The sequence below is a fragment of the Oreochromis niloticus genome, linkage group LG3, assembly GCF_001858045.2.
Source record: "Oreochromis niloticus isolate F11D_XX linkage group LG3, O_niloticus_UMD_NMBU, whole genome shotgun sequence".
Taxonomy (NCBI): Eukaryota; Metazoa; Chordata; class Actinopteri; order Cichliformes; family Cichlidae; genus Oreochromis; species Oreochromis niloticus.
In genome coordinates, this window is record NC_031967.2 from 25554920 (window position 1) to 25582356 (window position 27437).

At 37.7% G+C, this 27437-nt stretch overlaps 2 protein-coding genes, 1 long non-coding RNA gene and 1 other non-coding gene across 5 annotated transcripts in view; all 4 read left to right on the top strand.

Moving 5' to 3' along the window:
* LOC109194483 (titin) overlaps positions 1-27437 on the top strand; it is a 722900-nt gene that overhangs the window by 351042 nt on the left and 344421 nt on the right. The gene's annotated exons all lie outside the window — the stretch shown is intronic.
* On the top strand, positions 4007-4793 carry LOC100705193 (uncharacterized). The gene is made up of 3 exons (XR_003219147.1): positions 4007-4392; positions 4609-4671; positions 4783-4793. It is a non-coding gene; the product is annotated as an uncharacterized LOC100705193 (transcript).
* Positions 10419-27437, top strand: part of LOC112846230 (Fc receptor-like protein 5) — a 48866-nt gene continuing 31847 nt past the window's right edge. Inside the window, exons 1-4 of the mRNA XM_025905645.1 lie at positions 10419-10678; positions 10970-11002; positions 15374-15424; positions 15829-16095. Coding sequence (XP_025761430.1) covers positions 10642-10678; positions 10970-11002; positions 15374-15424; positions 15829-16095 — 388 coding nt within the window. The 5' untranslated portion in view covers positions 10419-10641. The remainder of the gene's footprint in view (positions 10679-10969; positions 11003-15373; positions 15425-15828; positions 16096-27437) is intronic.
* LOC112846241 (uncharacterized) lies at positions 21442-22661 on the top strand. 2 transcript variants are annotated; one of them, XR_003219118.1, is made up of 4 exons: positions 21442-21504; positions 21723-21839; positions 21944-21994; positions 22092-22661. It is a non-coding gene; the product is annotated as an uncharacterized LOC112846241 (long non-coding RNA). The 2 variants fall into 2 exon arrangements; XR_003219117.1 differs by having other exon boundaries at positions 21944-22661.

Genomic DNA, 27437 nt, shown 5'->3' on the forward strand with positions numbered 1-27437 from the left:
AGATTGATGACTGAGGATTACTATGAAGGCAAAACAAAATTATATCTCACCGTAACCTCTTTGGCATTGTAATAAAGCTCTTATTGGAAATTGTTGAACATGAACAGTCATGTAAAATGTCGAGTCCATCAAAGTCAGGGGGCGGAGTTAACCCTGATCTAGTTAAAACCATTGCTTTGACCTGGTGGCATTTTTCAATACCAAGTAGGGCTACACACAGGCTGTTTGGTCTTGTGTCTCCTATACTTAATGTTTTAACATGCCCTATTTGTTTGCCACCTAGTTCACTTTTAATATTTTTTTTAGAATGGAGTGATGCAATCTTTAAATATATCCTCAATTTGTCAACATAAAGGTTTTTTGCAAAAGTGCTCTAAAGTTATCTGAGCTTATGATGGCATCGCTGTCATCTCTCAGAGGTTAAACACTAGACATAATTTACTTAGTTTATATCTAGATAATTATATGTATTGCATTTGTTTTAACTGTTAACTTTGAATTAAACCTAAAATTAAAAATATGTTTAAGGAGGAAAAAGAGGATTTTTTACTACAACATGTTGATGCTGTTAGTCGATACTGAAACCTTCTCCAGAAGTAATGAAATAATCAGTTTTTCATATTTATTCAACTGTATTCTAAAAAACCAGCTGCCTGTTAGAAGTTTTGTGAGTCTTTATGTGATAGGTGATTATTACTAGTATAAAAATAAAATCAGATTAACATCTGAGTTTTGTGTTTCTTGTTCAATAAGCACCGTGTTTCCATCAAATAGTAACTGTTAAGTTTAAGTTTATAAGGCTTGTAAACTACTACTATCCAGACTTGTGGATGTTAGACTACTATTTTATTAACACATGTACATGCACATAAGGATAAAAAAGCAGTCAAGTGTGCTGCTTTCTCAGGGCCCTATTGACACAAAGCAAGGTCAGTGTGTCAAAACGAAATAGTATAACCCATTTCTGACACTTTTAATTTTTATTCTCTCAACTACTGTCACGGCTGAGGAGCAGTCGTGTGGTGTATTGAGAAAAGGATCCAAAATGCAGGCACTGGCTGGGGTGCGAGTGAGTGTTTATTTACAGAAGTGACAAAGTGACAAAAACAGGAAGAGCAGAGCGGGGAGTTAACAAACCTAAACTAGGGAAAACTAAAGAACTAACCAGAAACCAAACACTCACAGGAGGCGGGGCAAAATGCACAGAGAAGGATGGCAGAGAGAAGCAGAATGAACACCGGGTTACACAGAGTAGTGAAGACTGACACGGAGTAACACAGATGACACAACAGAGAGCACAGGAAAACACAGGGCTTAAATACACAGGGGAGTAATCAGGGAATGGGCAACAGGAGGGAGACACAGCTGGGAGAAATTAGGCTAACGAGACAGGGGAGAGGTAAAACTGAACACACTGACATGAGACATGAACTTTCAGAATAAAACAGGAAACAAACAGACACAGAGAACCCGACAGGACACTGAACTTGACAGGCAGACTCATGAGCAGAAACAGTGACACCATGGACAGACAGAGGGAACACAGCCAGGCATGAAACAAAAACACTAACACATAGCAAACCTAAACAAAAGGCAAAACAGAATAAACGAGAACAAAGAATAATATAAAGAAACACAAAACACTGAGTCCTCAGACTCAGGACCATGACAACTACAGACTTGCTGCTTCTTAAGGGTTTCAGAAAAAAGATTAGATATAAAAACAAAATGCAAACATACAAATTATAAGTGAGGTCAGCCATTACCCTTTAGGTGTCTCTGTTTTAAGATCATATCATCTGTTAATTGTGGTTGTGGTTAAATTGTTTGTAGCCAACAAGAAAAAACAAGTGTAAGCACAGGAACTGACAAAAAGTGCTCTCTAGTCAAGTAAAATATATTAATTTTCAGAAGAATACAAATATGAAACATAAAACCCACATTAATATCAAAGATTTACAGAACATAAAAAAGGAAAACACATGGGGAAAAAAACACTCAGAAAAGCATTGAGAAAAAATGGACAGTGAGCCTGACAAAATATTATTCATTACTTTCCAACAGGATCTGTCCTCACTGTGTCTCTATCATGGCTGAGTCCTGGAGCCTCAGTAACTCTGAACTGTGAGGTTGAACATCCGTCTGCAGGATGGAGCTTCTACTGGTATAAAGCTGTTCCTGATCTATCAGAGAAATCCTCCAGTTATGAGCTGCTACCTGATGGCAGTGGGACTGCACAGGACTCCTACATCATTCATGGACAGACACACACAGCAGGATATGTGTGCAGAGCTGGAAGAGGAGACCCAGAGTATCACACTGATCACAGTCAACCAAAGTTTGTCTGGTCTGCAGGTCAGTTTGTTTCTCTCTAATAAGTTGTCATCACTGTAAACCACTAAGATTCAGCTCATTAATTGTTTTTTTTTTCTAATACTAATTTGATATTTTGAATCCCAACATGTGTGAGCTTTGTCTCTTCACTGCATGTTGTTTCCAGATGTTCATTCAGCAGCGTCTCTCACAGTGAGTCCTGACAGAGTGCAACACTTCACCTCTGACTCTGTCTCACTGACCTGTGAGGGAAACTTCACTGAGTGGAGAGTGAGGAAGTTCTCTGAGGACGGCCGACTGTACTCTGACTGTAGGAGAATGACTGGATCCACATGTAACATCAACACATCAGAGTCAGATACTGCAGTGTACTGGTGTGAGTCTGGATCAGGAGAGTTCAGCAGTGCAGTCAACATCACTGTACAGAGTATGTTATTATACATTTACTTCTTGGATTTGAATGATTTAGACGTCACATGAACATTTGTCCCAGCTTTGCTGTATGGGAAGTCATTATGTGGGAAACATAAAACACATACAGCAATTTTTAACTACACAAGATCAGATCTTCATGATGAAAAACATTTGTACAATCTGTTCTTGTTATTGTTTGTCAGCTTTTTCTAAAAGTGTGCACCAGCTGATGTGACTGAAACAATTGTGTGTGATTGTGTCACAGATGATGGTAATGGTTCTATCCTGGTGAGTCCTGTTCATCCTGTGACTGAGGGAGCTTCTGTTAGTCTGAGCTGCAGTTTGAGAACACAAAAAATACTTTCCAATGTGTTTTTCTATCACAATGACAAACTTATTCAAAATGATACCCGAGGGGAGCTGAAGATCTCTGCAGTGTCAAAGTCTGATGAAGGTTTCTACAAGTGTCAGTACTCAGGAAGAGAGTCAGCACAGAGCTGGATGTCAGTTAAAGGTGAGCAGGATCAAAGCGTGTGAGGGATTTTTGTAAATGAGTTTAATGACTGAAAAGGAACATTAGATTTAATTCTCAAAGTCACTTGGCTCTATTTTATGAATGTATTTATTTATAAGATTATAATTTATTAATTAATTTCTGTTTTTTGTTGCAGTCACTGTGTCAGGAGCTGACAGCTCTTCATCTCCTGTGTGGTTGATGGTTGGACTGGTTTGTGGAGTCTCTCTCATTATTATTCTCCTGCTCTTGTTGTATCGCTGCAGACAGTCCAAGTGTAAGAGCCTCTTCTTTTCATCCTGTATGAGAGAGTTTATTTACTACATAGACTTTAATTATTCACACATATACTAATACTACTGTTATCTTTATGTAATCATACAAGTTGAATACAGTGAAATTGGTGAACTCCAGTATTCAGTTTGAAAAGCATGCAACAGCTAGATATGAAAAAGATGTTTGATTTAAGAAGACTATCTTGTGATATGTTTACAAACATTTAACTTTTTCTTTTTCTTTTCTTTTTTTATTGCAGATGCAGATGAAACCCAAGATGTCACATATTCTCTCATTAAGCTTAAAGATTTTGAAAAGAGGAGTATGCAAAGCACACATTGTGTGGGGGAAAAAATTGTATTAATTATTTTCTTTTGTGAATTAATCTGATCATCTTAACAGGGAAGCATCACAAACCAGAGGAGTGTGTTATTTACTCTGAGGTGAAGACGGGAGCTGCAGGTACAGTCACAACAGTCTCATTCAGTGTTTGTACTTGAATGTGTCATCACATCATTATATTGCAGGTAATTATAGGTCAACATGGAGTTTAGTTATTCACTTACTAATCAGTGTTTCAGCTTTACTGAATCACAGCATCCACAGATTCTGACCCAGACCTCAATCACAAAACACACACATGCAAAGCTGAAGTGTCACAGGCAACAAATGGTTTTCACTTAGATTTATTTCACTGTAGTTGTAAAAAGTTTAAAGTCCATATGTGTCCAACATGTTTGTATCATATCTGTGCTGAACAAATGTGTCCTGAGCTCTGACGTCTCTTTTAGAGGACAGTCTGATGTATGCTGAGGTCAAACAGCCCAAAAAAGAAAAAGCCAAGAAAAACAAAGGTGAGCAAAGTCTGCCATCATCTCCACTGAATATTGTTCAACATGTTTATCTGCTCTTACAATGTAAACGTTTATTTTAATATTTATATTTAGGTATTCCTGACAAGCAGCTGATTAATAAAATCTATCAAACTCTATCTTTGCATTAGTGGAGACATCCAGTTTCCTCCTGGTTAATGATATTATTGTTTTCAATGATCTTCTCTTCATTCACAGGAAAATCAAGTCCTGCAGCTGATGCAGCAGTTTATTCTGAAGTCACATCAGGAAGCTCTCTCAGTAATTCTGCTGCCATGCAGGCTGATTTATTCTTCACATTATTAAATGTCTTCAGCTCATAATATCTTTACATGTTGGAAATCACTTTGTCTTTTTGTGCTTGTCTTACAGGTCAGTGAGGAGGGCTGTAGCAGCAAAGCCAAGAAGAAGCTTTTTATGAAGCCACTCTTGCTCCTCTGATATCTATGCTCTCATTTTTATGAAGATTATATATTTTTAAAATACACTTTTTAAAAAGAAATATTCATTGTTAAAGGTTTTGTATAAAACTTTGAATGTATCCTGTTCCAACAGCTGCAAAAAAAAAAAAGTTTGAAATATGTGATCATATATTTATTTTTTTAATATAGCGCAACTTAAAGTCAGAGTTGTTTGCCATGACTTTTGTTGCCATGAAAACTGGATACTGCTGGACTTCAGGTTTGCTCTGGCCATTTTACTTTAGTTGTATTGTTTGTCCTTTCTTAGTTTTATCGTCTTTTGTTATTCTATTTGAGAAGGATTTATCTTTTAGCTCTTTTTAGAGTCATTTTATATATTGTGAATAAAATAAATGTTCTTATTTGCTACTCTTTTGGTTGTAAAAGACTTTTATTGGTTACTTTCTATTTTGCCTCTGGCTTATTTTTATCAACTGAAAAGCCTCATGATTTCCCCAAAATGGGGAAACTAACTATGTGGTTTCAGCCAAAAGCCTTCCGTTTATGAGATGTCTTTTTTCATTGTATCAGCACACAGCAGAGTAAACAAGGAGTTCAGACAAAAAGCACAGTGGAAAAATCACTTTGATAATTATCACTGTTACATTTAAGTATGCAAGACACTGTGTGAAAAGCAATGAAAAATAATTGTGGTCATTGTGGTGCTGAGACATGGAAGGTGGGAAAAAAGCAACAAAAAATGTGTGAAACTGAAAATTTCTCACACTGAAACACAGCCTGTATGAGTCTGTTTAAAAAAATAAAAATAAATCTGGTCTTTTCAATATTTTCCCCATGGTTTTTTTCAAACCTTTATACGTCAAAGCCATCCTGCTGAATAGCTATTGAAACTTGTATAGGCAGTATATAAACAACAAATAATATACTATAAACATCACCAACAGCAAAAATCAGTATTTAGAAAATCTGTATGTTTCCATCCCTCCCCTACTCACTGGCAGCTGGATTGCAGGTTGTGTCAGATAGCTCAGCGATCATTCTGCCAGCAAGAACAGCATTTAAGTCAGTGAAGTATCATTTTGAATTTGTGTTTGAAAAGGACAAAAAACAACACCACAGTGAAATGCAAACTGAGTCTATCTTATATGAAGTGTCTCTACTTTTAACCTGGAAAATTTCCTGTTAATACAATCATACTGTGATTTTCATGCCAGATTTCAGCCTTGTCCTTGTATGCAGTTTCTATAGTCTCTCTGAATGTTTAGACATTATGTATTTTTATGATCATATATTCACAGTCTTCACAATCTCAAGCGGACAAAAATTATTCTGGAATGCTTCTGCGTTTTGTAGATAAAAAACAAAAAAAAACCCCAAAAACAAACTATCATTATAAACTATAGACTATAAACTAAAGACTATCAATATATCTATAATACAGAACATAGTACCATAATACAAAGATTAAAAAAATTACAAAACTAGATTAAGTTATGAATTTATAAGATTTTCAAATCACAATTCTCTCTTTTTTTTAAAATTTACATTCCATGCTGCATTCCCTTTTTTTCTGCAGATGAGTCTGTAAAACTGAATCTCCTTATTCACTTAAATTCAGCACATGCCTTAGAAGTGTGATGACCCCTTGGCGTATTGTGCCCTCAGTCTTGGATTTATGTTGTTTGTACTGTGCAGCAGGCTAACTACCTGCATGAGCTTCACCTGGACCCAGTGAGCTTGGCTATGAAGGCTTCTCTCTGTCCTGACTTTGGCATCCACATCCTTACTTAGCTGCAGCATGATTTCTTGAGTTATTTTGCTATCTTTACACTCTGCCACACATACATGCATGCTTTACACTACTGACCTGCTGACAAACATATTTTCTTTATTTATATTGTCATTAATCTATTCTTACTTAGTTATCACCTCTGTCACTCTCTCTCTCTTGTTTCAGCCAATGAGCCAGGGTTGCCAGGGTTTCCATGGCAACAAAAGTCATACATGCTCTAGAAACCATCACAGCAATACAGTAAGCATGTACTCTGTCTTTTATCAGCCGTAGCTCACACATCAGCCTGGCTCTGATGTGTGGTTAGTAGAAAGTTCTGAGTTTAAATAAGCTGCTATAGTGAGTGATGAATTACTGTTGTGGTGAATAAGCTTTCTTTGGCTTGTGATTATAATCAGTCTGTTTGTAGCACATCTCCCAATGTACACACACACATACAGTCTCAGACAGTTTCCTTCCAGAAATCACACACATATCAGTTCCGGTCCTGCTACTGTGCAAAACAGGATAGAATATTATTTGATGCCTAGCAGTTGTGCTGGTCAGCCTCCTCTGGCATTCCCCCTGAACCCACTGCACCACCCCTTCCCTGCAGCTCAACCACAAACCACATCCAACCACCACGGACTGAAACTTTGCTACCAGTTATTCCACTGAACATAATTGTTGGCTGAGGAATTTTATAAATGAATGTGTTTATTTGGTACAGGCCTATTACAGAGTTATTATGTCTGTGAAAATAAATGCAAGTGCAACTTAAAGTAATTGTGTATTGTGTATCTCCTCAGTAAAAAACACAGTGACTTTATCATTTTTTCTCTGGCCTACTAAACTAAAAGAGGAAGAACAGTTTGAGCTGAATTTGTACGGTGTTACGTGTGCTGTTGGTTTGTCTGTTTCTTGATGTGTGTATGTAAATTCACCTGTGCAGGGGCTCGGCTGTGATTGGTGGACCTAATGAACGGCCTGATGTGACTGGTTCCTGCGGTGGACGTGAACTACAAAAGGGTGACTGAAGAGCTGCGCTGGGGAATGTGTGGCAGACTTCCCATGCACTTGCCTCTGGTCCAGACGGAGCGGCCGCAGCCATAGTCCCTTAGTTAAAAAGTCGGGCATGTGTGTGTGGTGCGGAGTAAGTAGGGGTGAGCTGCCGATTATTTTGGGATGCCTTCTTTTCTCCTGTGTTTTTAGACCAGGGAGGTCAGTCTGTGTTATTTCTTTGTTTTCTTTTCGGTGAACACGTCAGATGGGAACTGAAGCCTAGGTTGAGTTTGTTTGTTGTGTTGGCCTTGGCTCACCCCGAAAGTATACACTCCCCCATTGTGCCATTAGTGTGAATAAATTATTGTTAAAAGTCCAATGCTGTGGCTGTGTCTGTTTGGGCGTGGGAAGTCGCGTGACATCCCGCTCTGGTTACGGTCATTTCGAGCCGGGCCGTAACATACGGCCTTCCAAAGAACATGACTGAGCTCTGACAGCTGATAGCAGAGATAGATCATAGGCAGAACTCAAGATACCAAGTTTTAAAAACTCCACTCTCATCTGTCATCACGTTGCTGCAGACATTAATTACTGACTAGCCACTTCCTTTTTTCAGTTTTATTTCGCAAATGATGTGCTTTAATTACTATATATAATGTCTGCTATGTAATTCAAAATAAAAACTGATTGCACATGCACTAAACATATTTGTCGTCTGCTCGCACATAACCTCTAGTGAGTATATGGTGGCATCTTATCCCTGACATACAGTGTTGGGGAGTAACGGAATACATGTACCGCCGTTACGTATTCAGAATACAAAATATGAGTAACTGTATTCCGTTACAGTTACCGTTTAAAAAGGTGGTATTCAGAATACAGTTACTTTGTTGAAATAAATGGATTACACGGCGGTACTTCCCTGTTTCATATTGTCGCGGGTCAGGACTGTTTGGGTTTGTTTGACAGCTACGTAATGTTGTTCCAGGCGGCAGCGTTACGGTTGCCATGGTTACAGGGTGACGCGCTCTTTCTCTGCGTGTTTCCTGGGTGAGAGAGCGCTTTTTTGTTGTTGTTGTTGTGCTAAGCTAAAAGGCAGAACGCTACAGGCATGGCCCTAAAGAATGTAGCCTCATGGGCAGTGTAGTCCGTGCTGCAGCGAGAATGGACTACCATACACGTTATGTGTCTGTGAGCGAGGGAGGGAGAGAAAGGAAAAGTCCGAGCTGTCACGGAGCAAAAACGGGAGCTGGAAGCATGTAAATATAATAATAACCACTGCAGCCAAGAAGAGTGCCTGACGAGCCCATTTGTAAGTAAGCTATTAAGACTCAACTGTACACTGTGTTCGTGTTTTCCTCCGGAAAAAATAAGTTCCGTTGGAGCAGCCTTTCAACGCCTCTCTCTGTCTCTGGCAAGCAAAGTTGACCCAGACAACAAAGTAAAGCTATTTTTCAGCTACCAGCCCGACACGGAACCCGACGTATTAGCCAGAGGTCCCTTTACTACTGTTCGGAGCCGCGGACCTTCAGTAACAGTAATAAATCACAGCAATAGTACATTCACGTAGTTGTAAACAGCATGATAATATATTAAGTAATCCAAAGTATTCAGAATACGTTACTCTCATTGAGTAACGTAACGGAATACGTTACAGAATACATTTTGGGGCATGTATTCAGTATTCTGTAATGGAATACATTTTAAAAGTAACCTTCCCAACACTGCTGACATATGACATCTTTTTTGTGTAAAGGGGAACAGAAAATTCAGTCAGCTGTTTAGCATAATGAGGCAATACATGGTTTTTGCTTTGTGTATTTCTCAATATGCTTTCAACTTTTAAAGTTAGTACTGCTATAAAATTCAAAAACATACTATTCAATAAATTGTTAATAAAGTGAAATTATTTTAATACTGCTGGATCAATAAGTTGTTAAAAAAAATCCAGATTTTTGGTGGCTGCTTTAGCGTCGAGAACCTGGTGCTACAAACTACCTTGAAAGTGCAAACAGGAAACACGTGAACACATGGTACATGGTAGAATAGCAAAGAAGCATGGCAATGGCTTCTTTACTGAGTGCCATGCTTTGTTTTCAGTTAAAATATATATAGTTTTTGGCACAAAGATATTGATTATTGTGCTTTGGTATTTTATTTGGCACATTTACCCACCAAATAAGGTCTGTGTGCATCTGTACCGATGCAATTTAGCAAGAAAGAAAATGAATTCGTGCGTTGGTTTATTTATTCCTCATGTTTGTAAAAACTGCATCTCATTTGCTTCAGTTCAGCCACAAAAATAATCCGGTCACAACCACCTTCTAGCCACAATTCAACCACAAGACAAAAACATTTACATATCAAAGCAGAAGTAAAAGGATGTTTTCCATTGTAATAGTAGAAAAAAAATAGCTAAAAGTCTGTTTTTTTCCCCTGCAGCTTAAAAGGGAGCATTTTAACTTTGTTTCCTCTTATAGGCACATTTTTTGGTCAAATAAGGTCAAAGCAAGTTTGTTCAAGTTTGTTCAAGTTTGTTTTGCATGAACCTGCTCAGGACTGTCAGAAATAAATGATACGCTGCCATCCGGCCACTGACAATCTCAAAAACCCTGACAAATATTCCAGAATGATAGCAATCCAAATGTATGGGGTTGTATGACTTTTTTGTATGGGAAAAAAGTGAGTTTCTAAAGAAGACAGAAGTAAAACTAAACCTAAATGAAAGCTTTGCCTGACTTGAAGTAACAGAACTGGGTTTTTTTTTATTTTTTTTTATATAACACAGAGAAAGAGAACAACACTGAGAACAAGCTTGTATGTTCTGAATGGACAGGAAGCGTAAACACTGATGCGGTTGAAGTTATAGCAGATGTCTGAGCTCAGTGTAAAAGGGAAGGAAGCATGGAAGCCACTGAGAAGAAGTTACGGTCTCATCTATATTAAGCACAGCATCTCTTTCTTCTGCTTATTTGTGAAAAGTAAAACACTGAAAGCTTAGCTGTGCATCAGAGAGCAGCAGAGCTGGATGTGAGGATGAAGCGCTCTTTGCTCTGCGTGCTGGAGTTGTTCTGTAAGTACATCACTGACTTTCTCTTGTGACCAATTTAAGAAACTATATTGGTGTAAATTAAAGTGTATGAGGTGGTTAACAAGTCTCTGAGAATTCGAATGGTACTACCTTGTGTCCATTTAAAGCAGGGTATTGTGTTGGAAACACTGCTGTTTTTACATTACTAGTTTAGAGCATACAAGCAAAGAAATTTGAGGATGAGTCTCCGATCTGAAAATTTACTTTAAAATGTTTTAGTTCATAGTGAGTTGATTTGCTGCTGTTTTGATGATGTTTCAATCTTGATTTCAGTGCTCAGTACACTCTTCAATGTAAATGCTGAAGGTATGACAGTTTTTTTCTTCCTGTTTACAAAATATGAACAGCACTGATGCATCTCCTGTATCTTTCTGTTTATATGTTGTCACGGCCGAATCAAAACCCAGACACAGACAAGAACTGACAAAATTATCAGGAGTTTACTTTCACAGACACCAGTAGCTGAGAGAAACAGGTGTCTATGGTAAATGTAGGGGGCTGATTATCCATGGGGAGAGAACCAGCTTTCTGATTTGGTGAACAAAGCCAGGAACAGGGTGAGTTAGAATTGATTTGAGTTGACTGACAGGAAGCAGGAGGGAGCGCTGCCCAGCACATGATGATAGATGAATGTCCAGGAAAACAGAGATAAGGCTCAGTGAGAGCCAGAGAGAATCTGATTCACCTGAATCTGTCATGTGGCAGTGTGGAGATACAGGTTCCCAGTATTTAGGGCTGAAACTCCAGTGGCCCCAGCACATCTGAAGCTGTACCTGTACTGGAGGATGGATGGGGCTGAGGGAGCTGAACTAGCAAATGTGAAATATATTTAAAATTTCCTTTAACACATTTCAGTCTTAGAAATGCCAGGTAAGAGCCAAAGAGTGTGACTCACTGATACAAATGTGTCTCTTTCTGTGCATTTGTTTCATCACCTTTACAAATAAAATTAGTGATCCAGCAGAATCCACTCAAAGATTAAACACCATGGACTGATACTATTTCAAACAAGAAATAGTATTAATCCTTTCTACTTTAGCTATGAAACATTTTAAACTAATTAATTACCATTTCTGTTTTGCAATGGTTACAGTATTGCAACCATTAATTATGACTACTTAACTTATTTTGTATATTCAATCATGTACTAACACATATTCCAATATAAATTATCATCACAAATTTATTTTATGGCGTGTGAACACACATGACCTCTCATATTCACAAGAAAACATTTATTTTCCTTTACTGAAACATCTTTACAAACAAAAAAATACAGTAGTACAGCAATACCTACTTACACTCAAACCAGGCTGAGCTATAGCTCACACTTAAGACAAAAATGTCCTAAACAATTAAATATATTCCCTTTATGAAAAGTAATAAAAATAAACATCTCCATCACAGCAGTAGCATATTCAAGTTCCACCAGGTGAAAATACACACGCACACAAACATGCACTTACATACACCCACATATTCACACACGGGTCAAGTTTCCTCCCCCCAGTCAGATTCCAGTACAGCTGTGTAACCTTAGAAACTGAAAACTTTTCAAAATACAGTTGAACAGTACATAAACTAACTAAACAACTTAAGTTTCAACCCAATTGTTACAATAGGAACAATTTTCAATCTTTTGTTGTATTTCTAACTTACAGAACATGACAAGGCTGTTGTGATAGCAAACAACAGAATCATACCAACAGGGGGCAGTGTGACCTCATCTGAAAAACCGTCAGCAATATCTAATGTATCAGAGAGAGTTATCTCTGTCTTGAAAGGAGGAAACTACACACTGTAAAATCTAATTAGTTCCCAGAACTCAAAAAAATTATGGAAACTCGTTGCCTCAAAAAAATTGAGTAAAGCTTAGCTAAAAATGACTAACTTAGGACAACTTATTTACTTTGAGTACTCTGTACAAGCTCATTTGTTCCCAGAACTCAAAAAAATTGGATCAAGTTTACGTAAGATGACCAAGTTAGGGCAACTTACTCATTTTGAGTACACTGTACAGCCTTGTTAGTTCCCAGAACTCAAAAAAATTATGGAAACTCGTTGCCTCAAAAAAACTAAGTAAAGCTTACTTAAGATGACTGTTAGGACAACTTATACATTGCAACTCTGCAGTATTAACAATAACTTGATATTTCTGACTGTACAATACTAATTGTTTACCTACTGACAAACATGTTAAGTTCAACTAAATGAAAAAACAATTGGTGTTAACCTGAATATGATTAAAAATAATTAACAACACTTTTTGTAATGATGTTAAAATTAGCCCAACTTTTATTTTCAAACACAACAAAGTATAACAGCCAACATACTGGACACTGTTCTGCTGAACAACAAACAATTATATTGCCATCACTGTTATAATCTTACAATGAAACAAAGTCTCAGATGTAATTATTCTGAAAATAAGTTTAGGCCTACCACAAGTTTGTTTTGTACTTACTTATATAATCAAAATAAAATATTTATTGTTCTGTCACAAGTGCAGTCTCTAATTTAAACAACACATTTGTTTTCCATTCCAACACATGAGCTGGAATGTTGTATTATTTTAAGGATGGCTTGTTTCCAGTCCAGGCATCACTGCCTGAATGACTGTCATGGATCGAGGTGATCCAAATGTAGGTGCAGAAGAAAGTCTTTAACTTCCCTTAAGTACAGTGGCAGTGGATGTGGGTTGGAGATGCAATGAGCTTGAACCTGGAGGCGACCATCTTCACTAACCACACCATCTGTGACGGAGGACTCATCTCTCCTGTTGTCCTGCAAGCAAACAATCATATTTTTTGGAACATGAACTTAATTGCTTTCTTAAAACATTTTTTTCTGCATTTGGTATAGAACAGACTCCAATTTAGACGATCTCAGGCCCAATCCCCACCGGAGAGGTGACATTCAATGTCCCAAATTGTCAGTCTGGATAGCCCTGACCACCACCCAACACACAATAATGTCATGAAAGCATCATTTTAAAAAGGGCTATGCAAACATGGCCAATAACTTTCATTCTAATGATGTGCAAAATGATTTTGGGCACAAAACAGATTTTGCTGTTAGAAAACTTGCAGACTTCACTGTATACAGTGTAGACCCTCTAAACTAAGTTTGGGGGATGTGATCTTTCAAGAAATGCAGACCAAACTGTTGTTGTTTGTTTACTTACACAGCATGTCTTGTAGAATTAACTGGAGTCACAGCAACAGCATAGTGCAGTCATATCTCAAGTCTAATAACAGCAGACAGGAAAAGATCAGTAAAGAAACAACTTCCCCAAACCAAAGCACAAATAAAACAATAAGTAAAACAGGCTGATCTAAAGTATGATTAAAGTTCAGCCTGATTAATATAAATGTCACTGACAGTTGCTAATATATTGGAAAACCAAAATACTTACTGATGTCTTTCTGTCCAACAACAGGAGTGCTGGTCCCGAGCCTCAAAGACAGTAAGAAGCCAGCAGAGGGAGAAAAAACAGAACATTTTTCAGAAACTGATTTGATCCTTAATGGCTGTGCAATCATTGTAACATAGAGTTTGCTTATGTTGTTAAATGAAGGCTAGATTTGACATAAATAGATGCCACAGATGTTCTAAAGCTGCCACAAAGCATGAAAAAAAAAATAGACGTCTCCGAAAACGTCGGAGCATTTTTGCAAATATGTGATGTCTTGATAAATCGAGCAGATATTTGAAATTTACACAGCTACATTCTCGCCTGAAAATATCTTAAGTTTATTTTGTGACCCAGAAAAAGTAATAAGTTTTTCAGCGGCGCTCCTCCGCCATTGCCGCGCTTACAAGTACGCACAGGCTCTGACAACCGTGGCCGACAAATGCGATCCTCCTTTTCCCCAGACTACCCTTTCTGGGTCACAAAGTAACCTTTTAAGATATTTTCAGGGGACAATGTAGCTGTGTAATGTTCAAATATCTACTTAATTTATCAAAATATCACATATTTGCAAAAGTGCTTCCACGTTTTCGGAGAGCTCTGTTATCCACCCCCCACCTACCTACCCTACCCCACCCCACCCCTAACGGCTGCACCTCCCGATTAATTTTGTCTGGGCTCTTATCTCACTTATTTATTTCAAACAATCAACAGAAAATTTCACCACATAGTTTTATGTAAGGTTTTTAAGGCTGTGGTGTTGATTTTTAAGTAACATGAGCCCAGCGGCAGCAGCAACGCTAGGCTAACACTAACTAGCTAGCAAGATTATAAACCTGGTGCTAAACTAAGAGAAGCCACAAAATCAGTTTGAATAAGAGTAAACATTTACTCACCAAGTCAGTGTATCAGGTAAAGATCCACAGCAATGACAACAATAATATCTTGAGCTGACGCTTCTCCAGGTTTGCTCAACATATTCCATAAAAAATGCACCGTGAACATGCGGACTGATCCGAGAGGGAGGAGGACGGTAGTCACGTGGCATTTTCAAAACACATCTTTCATCCTTCCGCACTGAGAAGAAAAACTTCCAGCTTACTCAGTTTTTCTAAGTTAAGACAACTCAAATAAATGGAGTTTATCAGCGTTTTTGCATAAAAAGTACTGGTAACTTATTTAAATTGAGTTCTAATAACAAATTGATAAAAATTGAGTTCAGCCTATTTAATATTTTTAATTAAACACAATATTACATTTTACAGGGGAAAATGTCATCATAACAGAAAGTGACTCAGTCACCATTCAGGAAACTGGTGAGTTTGAATATTTAAACAGAATAAAATGACAAAGTCTTTTTTACACATTTACACATGTAACAGGAGTGTGTGGCGTATTTATTAACCATTTCTAAATCATGTCTCAAGAAGTGTGGGTAAATGATTACTAATGTTCTTCATCTCAGTATAAAAGCCAATACAAAACATACTAATTGCAGATAGCCACATCTGTTTTTAAGATCCCAAGTTTCAAATATTAAAACTCTTTTAATTTTAGACAGTTTAATAGAAACAATTTCTCCTTTAAATTTTCAATCAGTTTGCTGAGAAACCAAAACAGATTATTGACTCTGATTGATATTTGAGTTATCTTAGATTCCTGCAAACAAAAGAACATTTGTTCACCTGCTACTGAAAACAGTGATGGTTTTCTTTCTCAGTTCATAACAGGATCACAGTTAAACTGCAGCACAGCTGGTCTCAGATATTCACTGGTGAGACAATCACTCTCAGATGTGAGATTCAGGGAGGTGAAGGAAAGGTGTGGAAATATGAATGGACAGCACCCAACACAAACAGCCCTCCAACATCCAGTGAATACAGGATCAGCAGAGTTTCAGTGTTCCACAGTGGAGACTACAGATGTCGGGGTAGCAGTGACTATCTCTTAACAGGATGGAGTGATGCCTTCAGACTGACAGTTTCATGTGAGTTGGACCATGATTCATGCTGACATTTAATGTTTTCATGTTTACATCTGTCTTAACAGGAAAACTCCAACAATGATCCAGCTGTCTGCAGGCAGCTCAGGACAACAGTTTTTTTCACTGTGCAAACAGAAAGGAGAGACACCATGGAGGCTCTTAAAATATCAGCAATGTAAAGAGGAATGTACAGAGATGAGAGTTTGATAAGAGAATGATAAATGAGAGAAACCTATAGTGAAGTTTTGTAGGCAGTGTAATGTGGAATAGGCAGAGTAATTTCTCATTTCCTTTTTGGTGTTTGTAGATAAATTATTTAAAAAAATGTTTAGAGTGTGATCAGCACTTAAATTAGGTCCTGAGACAAGTGAAGATTTAACGTTTTACTTTTTCCTGTAAACTCAACAGCAGGTAAACCCAGAGTCACACTGACAGCACAAAGTTCAGTCATACCAGCAGGGGGCAGTGTGACACTGAGCTGCTCTGTGGAGGGCTCTGCTGGCTGGAAGTTTGACTGGTTCAGACGTGATTCAAAGTTTTCTGAAGCTCAGAAAATAGGAGCTGGAACATCAGAGCACACTATCAGTATTTCAGAAGGAGGCATCTATTACTGCAGAGGAGGGAGAGGAGATCCAGTTTACTCCACAGAAGACAGTGCTCCAGTTACAATTCAGAAACAAGGTGAGGGTGAAATTTTGTTGTGAAATAAAACAAATTCAAAATTTTATTAAAGTAACACTTTATAACTATATTTTTTAAATGTATTTTTGTTTACTGTTGATTGGTTTTTAAAAATTTATGTTTATTTGTTTGTTGAACAGTTTTGGCTGTTGTGAAACTGCAGCACAGCTGGTCTCAGATATTCACTGGTGAGACAATCACTCTCAGATGTGAGATTCAGGGAGGTGAAGGAAAGGTGTGGAAATATGAATGGACAGCACCCAACACGAACAGCCCTCCAACATCCAGTGAATACAGGATCAGCAGAGTTTCAGTGTCCCACAGTGGAGACTACAGATGTCGGGGTAGCAGTGACTATCTCTTAACAGGATGGAGTGATGCCTTGAGACTGACAGTTTCATGTGAGTTGGACCATGATTCATGCTGACATTTCATGTTTTAATGTTTACATCTGTCTACTAACCTTTGGTGTTGGTAAATTAAAAGCTTAATTGGTATTTAAAGTGTTACTATTTATTTTTTTATTAATAATTTTTTAATTGTTTTTATTTTTCCCTAAAGTAAATGATAACATAATGAACTTTATCCTGTAACTTCAACAGCAAGTAAACCCAGAGCCACACTGAGACCGCGAAGTTCAATCATACCAGCAGGGGGCAGTGTGACACTGAGCTGCTCTGTGGAGGGCTCTGCTGGCTGGAAGTTTGACTGGTTCAGACGTGATTCAGTCTCTTCTAAAGCTCAGCTCATGAGAGGAAATGAAGCAAACAGAGTTATTAGTGTCTCACAAGGAGGTCTGTACCACTGCAGAGGAGGGAGAGGAGATCCAGTTTACTACACAGAGGACAGCAGTGACGTCACAGTTGTGGAGACACGTGAGTTTCTTTTATTATTTCAATGACCTTAAGATCACACTCTTTGTTTCTGCATCTGTTAAATGAACACTTTGTTTTCCTTTTATGTGAAAGTAAAATTGTCTTAGAATAATAGCAACCAGTAACAGCTCAAGCTGATTTTATTTTGAAGACGATCAAATCAAAGTCACACCAAATATGGTAATCTAAAGATTTTAAATAAATCATTTATTATGGATCGTCTTCAAATTTCACAACAATGTATTGGCGTTGTGGGACACAAGAAACTAGGTTGGCTAAGCACTTGAGTTTGACCTTCATTTTAGGGCCCAGTGTCAAAGTTGTCCTTAATATATAAATAAAAAATAATCTAGAAACCATTTTTAGTAACATATAATATGAAATGGCATTGAGACAGCTGTACAACACACTATAATCTTTTTTAATATCACACCATTCATTGTTTCAGCTCCACATGCTGCATGAATATATCTTAAAATCTGAATTTTATACAGCCTCTAGAAGCCACAGATTTCAGCCAATTCTGCTCCAGTTATTTGGGTAAAGTAAAATAAACAATTTTCATATGTAATGCATCAAGGTCAAAGGTCAGGGTCACAAATTTGTTTTTCTCAATACAACATAATATGACTTCACAATGGAACAAAATATTTATATACCACACTATATTTCCATATTACTAATGCTGACATCAGCATAAAACATTAAAGTTTTAGTACAACTCTTGTCCTTCAGAGGGAGCTGTGATCTCCGAGTGCTCTTATTATTATATAAAATAGAAATCATGATGCACCTCTGTTGACTTTTTTTCTTGTCAATGGACATTTTCCTGTGAACAGTTCCCAATAAGCCCACTGTGACCCTGCAGCCATCCTGGACTCAGATATACAGCGGTGAGACAGTCACTGTCAGATGTGAGATTCAGGGAGGTGAAGGAGCTCAGTGGACGTATGAATGGAGAGCAGCCAAGTTAAACACACCTCCAACATCCAATGAACACAGAATCACAGTTACTGAGTCTGACAGTGGAGGATACAGTTGCCGGGGCAGAAGGGACTATTTCTTCTCAGAGTGGAGTGATATCATCACACTGACTGTATCATGTAAGTTCGAGATGTTTCATCTATAATAGGTAAAAAAAATAAAAATAAAAAGGCTTATTCTATGATACAGCTTTCTAGCTATCTTAGTGCTGCTCAACTTTCAGATGGCAATAAAAGTGCTGTTTTTTTCTTTGTTGAATAAAAGTATTCACAGTGAAAGATCCAGAACAATGTGTATCACAGCATCATCTTTCTTATCTGCCCTATCAACATCTACTGTACAGATGGTGAACCTGTCTTAGCACATCCACTAAGAAAAAATTATGTATTTGTTTATTATTTATTTCTTCTTCCTTTTATTCTTCTTCTCCTCTATTTCTATATTCACTGGTTTCTCTTCTGAGTATCTGAGCATTTTTTCCCCCTGTGGCTCCACATGTGGAGTTTTACCTATTCCAGCAACTTACTGTATTATGGTGTAGTTAGTTCAGGTTTTTTTAGCCAAAATTTATTTTTAAATGGATTGCTAGACACACTTTTTTTAAATAGAAAATTTGTAAAAATTCTAGCTGCGATTTAAAACTGTAAAATGGCCTAATTTTATTTAAAGATTTGGCTGGTGCTGATATGATTTATCATTTTTCTCCATTTACATTATTATTATTATTGACATTAACTCTTAGACAAAATCAAAGTACATAAAATATATCCACTAAATGTATTTAGGATTAGAAAGTGTTCATTTCTCTGCAGTAGAACATCTGATTCTTCTAGAGTCTCATCAGTAAATTATGTCACACTTCAAGTATAACATTTACTATTATTATAACAAATATATTCCTAAAACAGTGAATTAAATATTAAAAATTCACATTGGAGCTCACACTCAGTGATCTTTGTGAGTTATGATAGAATTACTGCTAATGAGACTTGAAATCTTTTAAGCCTTGCAATTTTCAACTCGAGTGGACAAATCAGAGTCTCACAGGAAGGTCTCTTCCTTCGTGCAGAGGAAGAAGAGGAAACCCATTTTACTACACAGAGTACAACAGGGAATAAGTGAAGTTTTGATTTTGGGTTTAAAGAACAATGTAGAATAAATTCACGAATCAGCATTTAGATGAAGACACAACAGCATCATATTTGTTTAACCTGTTTGGGATTATGATGTTGAGCAATTCTTGAACTGGACTGTGTCAAATAAGACTGAAAGGAGACACTGAGTGGGATTATGAGTGGGAAACAAACAGCATGATAAACCCTCCAAATCAAAATGAATACAGGATTAGATCTGCTTCATCATCCAACAGTGGAAACTATCGCTGTAAGGGCAGAATGAAAAGTTCACAGCATAAAACAACAGAGTGGAGTGATTCAGTCACACTGACAGTTTCTGACAGTAAGTAGAGTCATAGTTCATTTAACCTGGAAATAGAAACAGTTTGTAAAAATGTGTTTTTATTAGTACATGTTGAGATATTTGTCATGTTTAGATAGTCTCACTCTTAAAGTTCATCATAAATATTTGTGAGTCAACATTTTAGTGACATTGAATTCAGAGTTAAGAGACGAAACATTGAGAGAAAATCTTTGTTGAACAGATAAACCCCGTCCTGTCCTCACTGTGTCTCCATCATGGCTGAGTCCTGGAGCCTCAGTAACTCTGAACTGTGAGGTTGAACATCCGTCTGCAGGATGGAGCTTCTACTGGTATAAAGCTGTTCCTGATCTATCAGAGAAATCCTCCAGTTATGAGCTGCTACCTGATGGCAGTGGGACTGCACAGGACTCCTACATCATTCATGGACAGACACACACAGCAGGATATGTGTGCAGAGCTGGAAGAGGAGACCCAGAGTATCATACTGATCACAGTCAACCAAAGTTTGTCTGGTCTGCAGGTCAATTTGTTTCTGTTTAATAAGTTGCGTCATCACTTTAATTCACCATTTTTTTTTCCAACAATCTTGTTTTCTAATTCAATAAAATGTAATTATTTATAATCCTAACATCTGTGATCTTTGTCTCTTCACTGCATGTTGTTTCCAGATGTTCATTCAGCAGCGTCTCTCACAGTGAGTCCTGACAGAGTGCAACACTTCACCTCTGACTCTGTCTCACTGACCTGTGAGGGAAACTTCACTGAGTGGAGAGTGAGGAAGTTCTCTGAGGACGGCCGACTGTACTCTGACTGTAGGAGAATGACTGGATCCACATGTAACATCAACACATCAAAGTCAGATACTGCAGTGTACTGGTGTGAGTCTGGATCAGGAGAGTTCAGCAGTGCAGTCAACATCACTGTACAGAGTATGTTATTATACATTTACTTCTTGGATTTGCATGATTCAAACATCACATGAACATTTGTCCCAGTTTTGCGGTATGCGTGTAATTTACGTGGTAAAAATAAAACACATACGGTAGTTTTTAAACACAGAAGATCAGATCTTCATAATAAAAAAAGCATTTGTACAATCTGTTCTTATTATTGTTTGTCAGCTTTTTCTAAAAGTGTGCACCAGCTGATGTGACTGAAACAATTGTGTGTGATTGTGTCACAGATGATGGTAATGGTCCTATCCTGGTGAGTCCTGTTCATCCTGTGACTGAGGGAGCTTCTGTTAGTCTGAGCTGCAGTTTGAGAACACAAAAAATACTTTCCAATGTGTTTTTCTATCACAATGACAAACTTATTCAAAATGATACCCGAGGGGAGCTGAAGATCTCTGCAGTGTCAAAGTCTGATGAAGGTTTCTACAAGTGTCAGTACTCAGGAAGAGAGTCAGCACAGAGCTGGATGTCAGTTAAAGGTGAGCAGGATCAAAACATCTGATGTGATTTATTGTAGATGAATTCTTCACCCCGTGTGCTGCAAATGTGTACTTTTGTTTAAGGATTTAGTTTTTTCATCAATAATGTTCAACAATGCTGTTTTATTATTTTTTTAATTAAGTACTTTGTGAATTTAGTTCAGCTTATTTTTTTTAAGCTAAATCATTTCTTAAAAATAAAATGTTCTTATTTACAGTGACTGTGTCCACACCTGAGAGCTCTTCATTTCCTCTTCTGATGATCTTTAGATTAATTCTTGGATTCTTGTTTATTTTCCTTCCATTCTTGTTGTTTAGCTTCAGATGTTCCAAAGGTGAGAACTTTTTTCTTTTTATACATTTTAAACACAAAGTTCACTAATAAAGTCGGAACAAATTAGTATCACAGACATGAGGTGACTGATTTTCTGACCTGCAGGTGATCGTTGTGTCTATGAGACAGTCAGAAGATGTGAAAACACTGAAAATGGTAAAGTTTACACTTTCATTAATATAGAGCTTGTGGAAGCTGGATGATTATACAATAACTGTGTTTAACATTAAAGTCAATCAGATTATTATTTCAGGTCCAGCAGAAGGTGATTACACCAATGTGACATCTGTGATTCAGCTCAAAGTCATTAACAAGACAAGTGAGATTTGATGTGAGATTTGAAATGCAAAACATACATTGGTAATTATTCTCAATGATAATAAATGCATTTGTGGACAAAACAGAGGGAGTTTGTTTTGAAATGCTTTCATTTGATCACCTCAGCAGGGCAACGTGGTGACCCAGAGGAGAGCTCTGACTACAATGATGTCAATGCAAATTTAGCCACAGCTCTAAAATCTTAACAGCAGCTCTTTAGCTGTTTTTCTCTTTTAAGTCTCTTAAAAATTTGAAGTGACTTTGAGTGAAAAGGAGAATATTTTGAATTCAAAGCAATGATCCTGATAGCCTGAGTTTATATTTCTTTCTGAAAGAATGACTCAGTGTGTTTCACTTGTTTCTCTCCCATTAGATAATAATTTTAATGGACATTAATGTAGATCAGTTTTTATCTTTTTAACTATTTCTTTCCTTTTGAATATATTATAAAGTCTTTCTGTGAAGAACTTTGTAACTTTGTTAATAAAAGTGTGACATAAATAAAGTGTGTTGTTGTTGTGTGTCAGACTGAGAGTGCATGTTACAGCTGTTCAGTGTTGTGCATGAATCCACTGAAGGAGAGCTTTCATTTAAAGACACTCATTGTCATTTAAAACAGCTACAACCCTCCAAAATGAACTAAAGCTATCAACATAATGGGAAGTAACAACTGCTCTGACGTTATGCTCAGCAGCCTTTTTACTGTGTAGCAGAGTTTCCCCGTGTTCTTTCGGGGAGGTCCGGCTCATACTTTCGTGTAATACCGATTTATTTTGACAGTGTCAGTCACATGTTCAGCAAGACCATGATAACTCTGTGTGTGACACATAAATCTTGATTTTCTATTTATATTATATGCATTTTTATTACACGGTAATGTCTTTATTATATGTTCAATAAAGTCAGCTATAAAAACTCTAACTTGCTCTTCTGCTTCATGACTTTTTTATGCACTAAAATTGAAGGAGCTCATGATTTCTGGCTGAGCCACACAGATAAGAGGAAACACAGCTTGTGGTTTAAGCCACAAGTCTTCCTCTCAGCAGATTTAAGATTGATTCATGTTCTCATCAAACTTCAGACAGCAGAGAGGAAACAAGGAGCACAGCGGGAATTTCATAAGCAGCTGTTTTCCTGATTGTTGATTTATGATCTGCTCATTTAGTCCTTCTGTGTTCAGTTTATATTTATTATCAAAGAAACATAAAGTCATTGTTTAATGTAAGTTCTAGTATTTTACTTAAGTCATTCAAAGCAGGTGTTAAAACGTGTTTACAGCTTTTTAGAGGTAAATGCATTTTTATATTAATGATATTGTTTTCTTGTGTGTGCTCCATATGCAGTGGCGTGTCTAGAAAATTTCTGTTGGGGGCGGGGGGGGGGGGGGGGGGGGGTCAGGTAGGGGCACAGATTTGGAGAAGGGTGGCAGATGTTATGTTAAAAAAAAATTCTACCAACTGTTAACCATAATTCAATAACACATTCAATATATATATATATATATATATATATATATATATATATATATATATATACATACATACATATATATATATATATATATATATATATATATATATATATATATCTGTACTGTATCACATAACCTTTCTTCTAGAACAGAAGATAAAAAAAGGGAATTATTTACACTCTACATATATGTACATCAAATTTTAACTTTAAAATAATTACATTACACTACACAACTTGATGTCCTGAGTAACCATCTTAATATCCCTGAGTCCACAATTGTTCATAACATCCCGAATGAGATCCTCTCTTAAGTTCACTAGAGCAGCACATATTCTCAGTATCTTGTCTACTTTAGGAGCCATGCTTATAGGAACAATTTGTGAACGTATTTTGTAGACTTTCAAGCGTCTGATTGCTCTTTCAACATGGATTCTTACATTTGCAATCCGACATGTGTATGTTACCTGTTCCTCAGTTAGCTGTCTACGTTTTTTTGTGAAAGCGGGTATTACTAATCTAACTTTTCTCTCAAAGAGTAAGTCTTTAATTGTAAAACCTCTATCTGCCATAACTTCATCACCAGGTTTTAGGTATGTTAATATTCCAGAGTCCATTGTGATAAATTTGTCACTACATCGGCCGCCATATGCCGCAGACACAAACATGATTAGTCCACATGGTGCAACAGCAACCAAATATTTGACTGTGTTGTGTGAATAATAATGGCTGTATGATTCCCCTCTTGAGCCCAGATTTCTGGGTTTCTGTAAAAGGGTCTCACTGCAGTCTATAATGCATGTAGCATTTGGAAAGTTCTTCTTGAAGGCTTCAGGCATAGTTGCTTGAATAGTTTCTTTTGGCAGCCATGGAATTAATGGTCGGAGAACTTCCTCCAGCTTGTCTAACCAGTGTGAGATGATCTTGCTGGCCATGCTTTGTGATATATGAAACTGGCGGCTTAGGTCACCTATTACACGGTTACTCTTTAATTTCATAAGTGTCATGAGGACTTGATCTCGAACAGGCATTGTAAATTCATTGTTGTCATATCATTCCAGTGTCGACACAAGTGTGTTAAATGTTTCTAAGGCTATCCCAGTGTACAGCAAAGCGTCTGCATCATTTTGAATGATGAAATATGCAACTTCATCACACTGAGTCATCTTATCCTGCACATCTTTTCTGCGAGACCTGTTGCAGTATTGATGGTCTTGTTGCGAAGGATCCTCCCACTGTGTGTGGACTGGGTGCAGATGTGGCTCAGAGGGTTGTGTGGAGATGCTGGCCTGGTCTAATTCCACTGAACGTAACACTGTGGAGTCTGAATAAGACAAAAATATGATCAGATGTACACTCAAACTGTTAGCATAAGAGAAACTGTAAAGTGTCACTTAGCTTATTATATTTTTGAGTGACATTTCTCATTCTACATTCTTTCACACAAATGCAAAATCATAAATGTCAACATAAAATGTTCCTAAGTCCCCTAAAAATTAGTCACAATTTTATTCAATTACTGTGATTAGATTTTATTTTTCATTCTAAAAAAAAAGTCACAAATGTTGGTATTTTTGCAAAGGTTGCCTTTAACGTTTTTACTTGAGTTTTCAGTTTTTGACATAAGTTTCTTGAGTTTTTACTTGAAAAAACAAGTTCTTTATAAACACAAACCTGAGAAAACACAAACCAAAGACTTTCACAGCCCTTGGGGCTAATCTCTCTGGGACAATTAAATGAAGCCATATATAGTTTTGGCAGCATGCGGCTGGTGTTAATTACTAACCACGGGTGTAAACTTTCGTTAAAATTGAGACTTTGCTGCTAATAACCAGCTAGTGATGATACTAACGCCATTCACCATAGGCTATTATTTAGTAAAAGTAAAGAATTGCGTGATTAAAATGCGAAACGGTGGCAAACCACATTTACACTTTCACTTACCGGGTACAGATTCTGTGTTGTTCGGCTCAAGAGTTGGGAGTTCGCCTTGTAATCGGAAGGTTGCCGTTTCGAGCCCCGGCTTGGACAGTCTCGGTCGTTGTGTCCTTGGGCAAGACACTTCACCCGTTGCCTACTGGTGGTGGTCAGAGGGCCCGGTGGCGCCACTGTCCGGCAGCCTCGCCTCTGTCAGTGCGCCCCAGGGTGGCTGTGGCTACAATGTAGCTTGCCATCACCAGTGTGTGAATGTGTGTGTGAATGGGTGGATGACTGGATATGTAAAGCGCTTTGGGGTCCTTAGGGACTATTAAAGCGCTATATAAATACAGGCCATTTACCATTTACCATTCATATCACTGGAAGCTGTCACACTCAAAGTAGTCCGAGTGAGCTTTCTTCTTTTCTTTGGTGGGGGTCGGTCATAGCCCAGATAAAGCTCCGGGTCGGGGTGTAGCTCTGTGGGCTTTTTGTCGATAAAATGAAAGGAGTAAACATAAACTCTCTTTGGAGGGTGTTTGAGTCTTAAAGCTGCCAGCCACGCTAGTTTCCGATCCTCCTTCCGCGGCATAGAGTGCAGTGCGTAGGGCGGTGGGCACGGACAGGCCTTTCTAAGTTGTTGATGCTCAAGGCAAAAGGTTTCTAATACGTTTTTCAGTTTTCTTGAATTATTGTGGCAGCCGACAACAGCACACGTTGAACCCGAGCTCATCCTCGAACAGGTAAAGCCACTTATTACAGCACAAAGTAACTGATTTTGTTGCTAGCAACGACTGAACGCTGGCTCCGGCTTTGAGTAACCGGAAGTATAAAACTGGACAACGGAAGCAGTGGTCTGTCATGGCAGCCTACGTACGCTTTTACAGAAACCTGTGGATATAGAAAAGGATCCTGGTTTCAATCCAGTTTCATGATTGAAGTAGCAACAGGAGAAGGAGGGGGAGAGAATGAGAGAAGAAGAGGCAGCTGTGCAGCGTAAACACAGAATAACTCCAGCTTTGTGTCTTTTTTTCATTATAGCGAAAGTACGGGACAAACTGTGTCCCTACTCAGCTCAATACGAAACGTGTAATATTTTCTCTGAATGAGGGACCATTCCACTTTTTAAGGAGCCGTTGGCAACTCTACTAACCTTATTAATAAAATAAAGTTCACTATCAGTAACATCATGGCACCCACCCAGCTGTATATAAACTCTGTCATGCTAGCTAGTACGCAGTACGAGTTATTGTAACTGACTGTAAAAAGTCAGCACAACGAAAATGAACTACACCTAAACCTAAACTTGGTTTATATCTCACCAGTGTTGGGTAAGTTACTTTAAATTAGTAACTTAGTTACATTACTAGTTACTTCTCTAAAAAAGTAGCTCAGTTACTTCAAGTTACTCGTTACTTTCAAAGTAACTAGTTACTAGGGAAAGTAACTTTGGTTTTACTCAGAATTCTCTTGTTAATGTGTTGCTTCCGTAACTGGATACCCAGCCAGACTGCCAGTCTTCTAGCTTGCTTACTTGCCACAAGTGCACTGTGCCACCTACCAATAGAAAGGAAAAAATAATGTGCACATTTCCATGAGAGAAATCCCACGACTGGACCGTCGTTGACCGCCACCATGATTCTAGCCTGCTTTTTACATCCAACACAAAAACTGCAGTCGTGGTGCTTTTGATTGTACTCAGAACTTGGAAATTCTGCCTTCTGAATAGGAAGATGTAGGTAACACCAGACTGCAGATGAGCTGCATACAGAGCTGGACTGGGACAAAACAATCGTCACGGGCATTTTGACTAGAGACCGGCCCACCATTATAGGAAAAATCATAAAGCCTTTGAATGAAAACAAACACTGTTGTGACAGTGATGTACACTGTT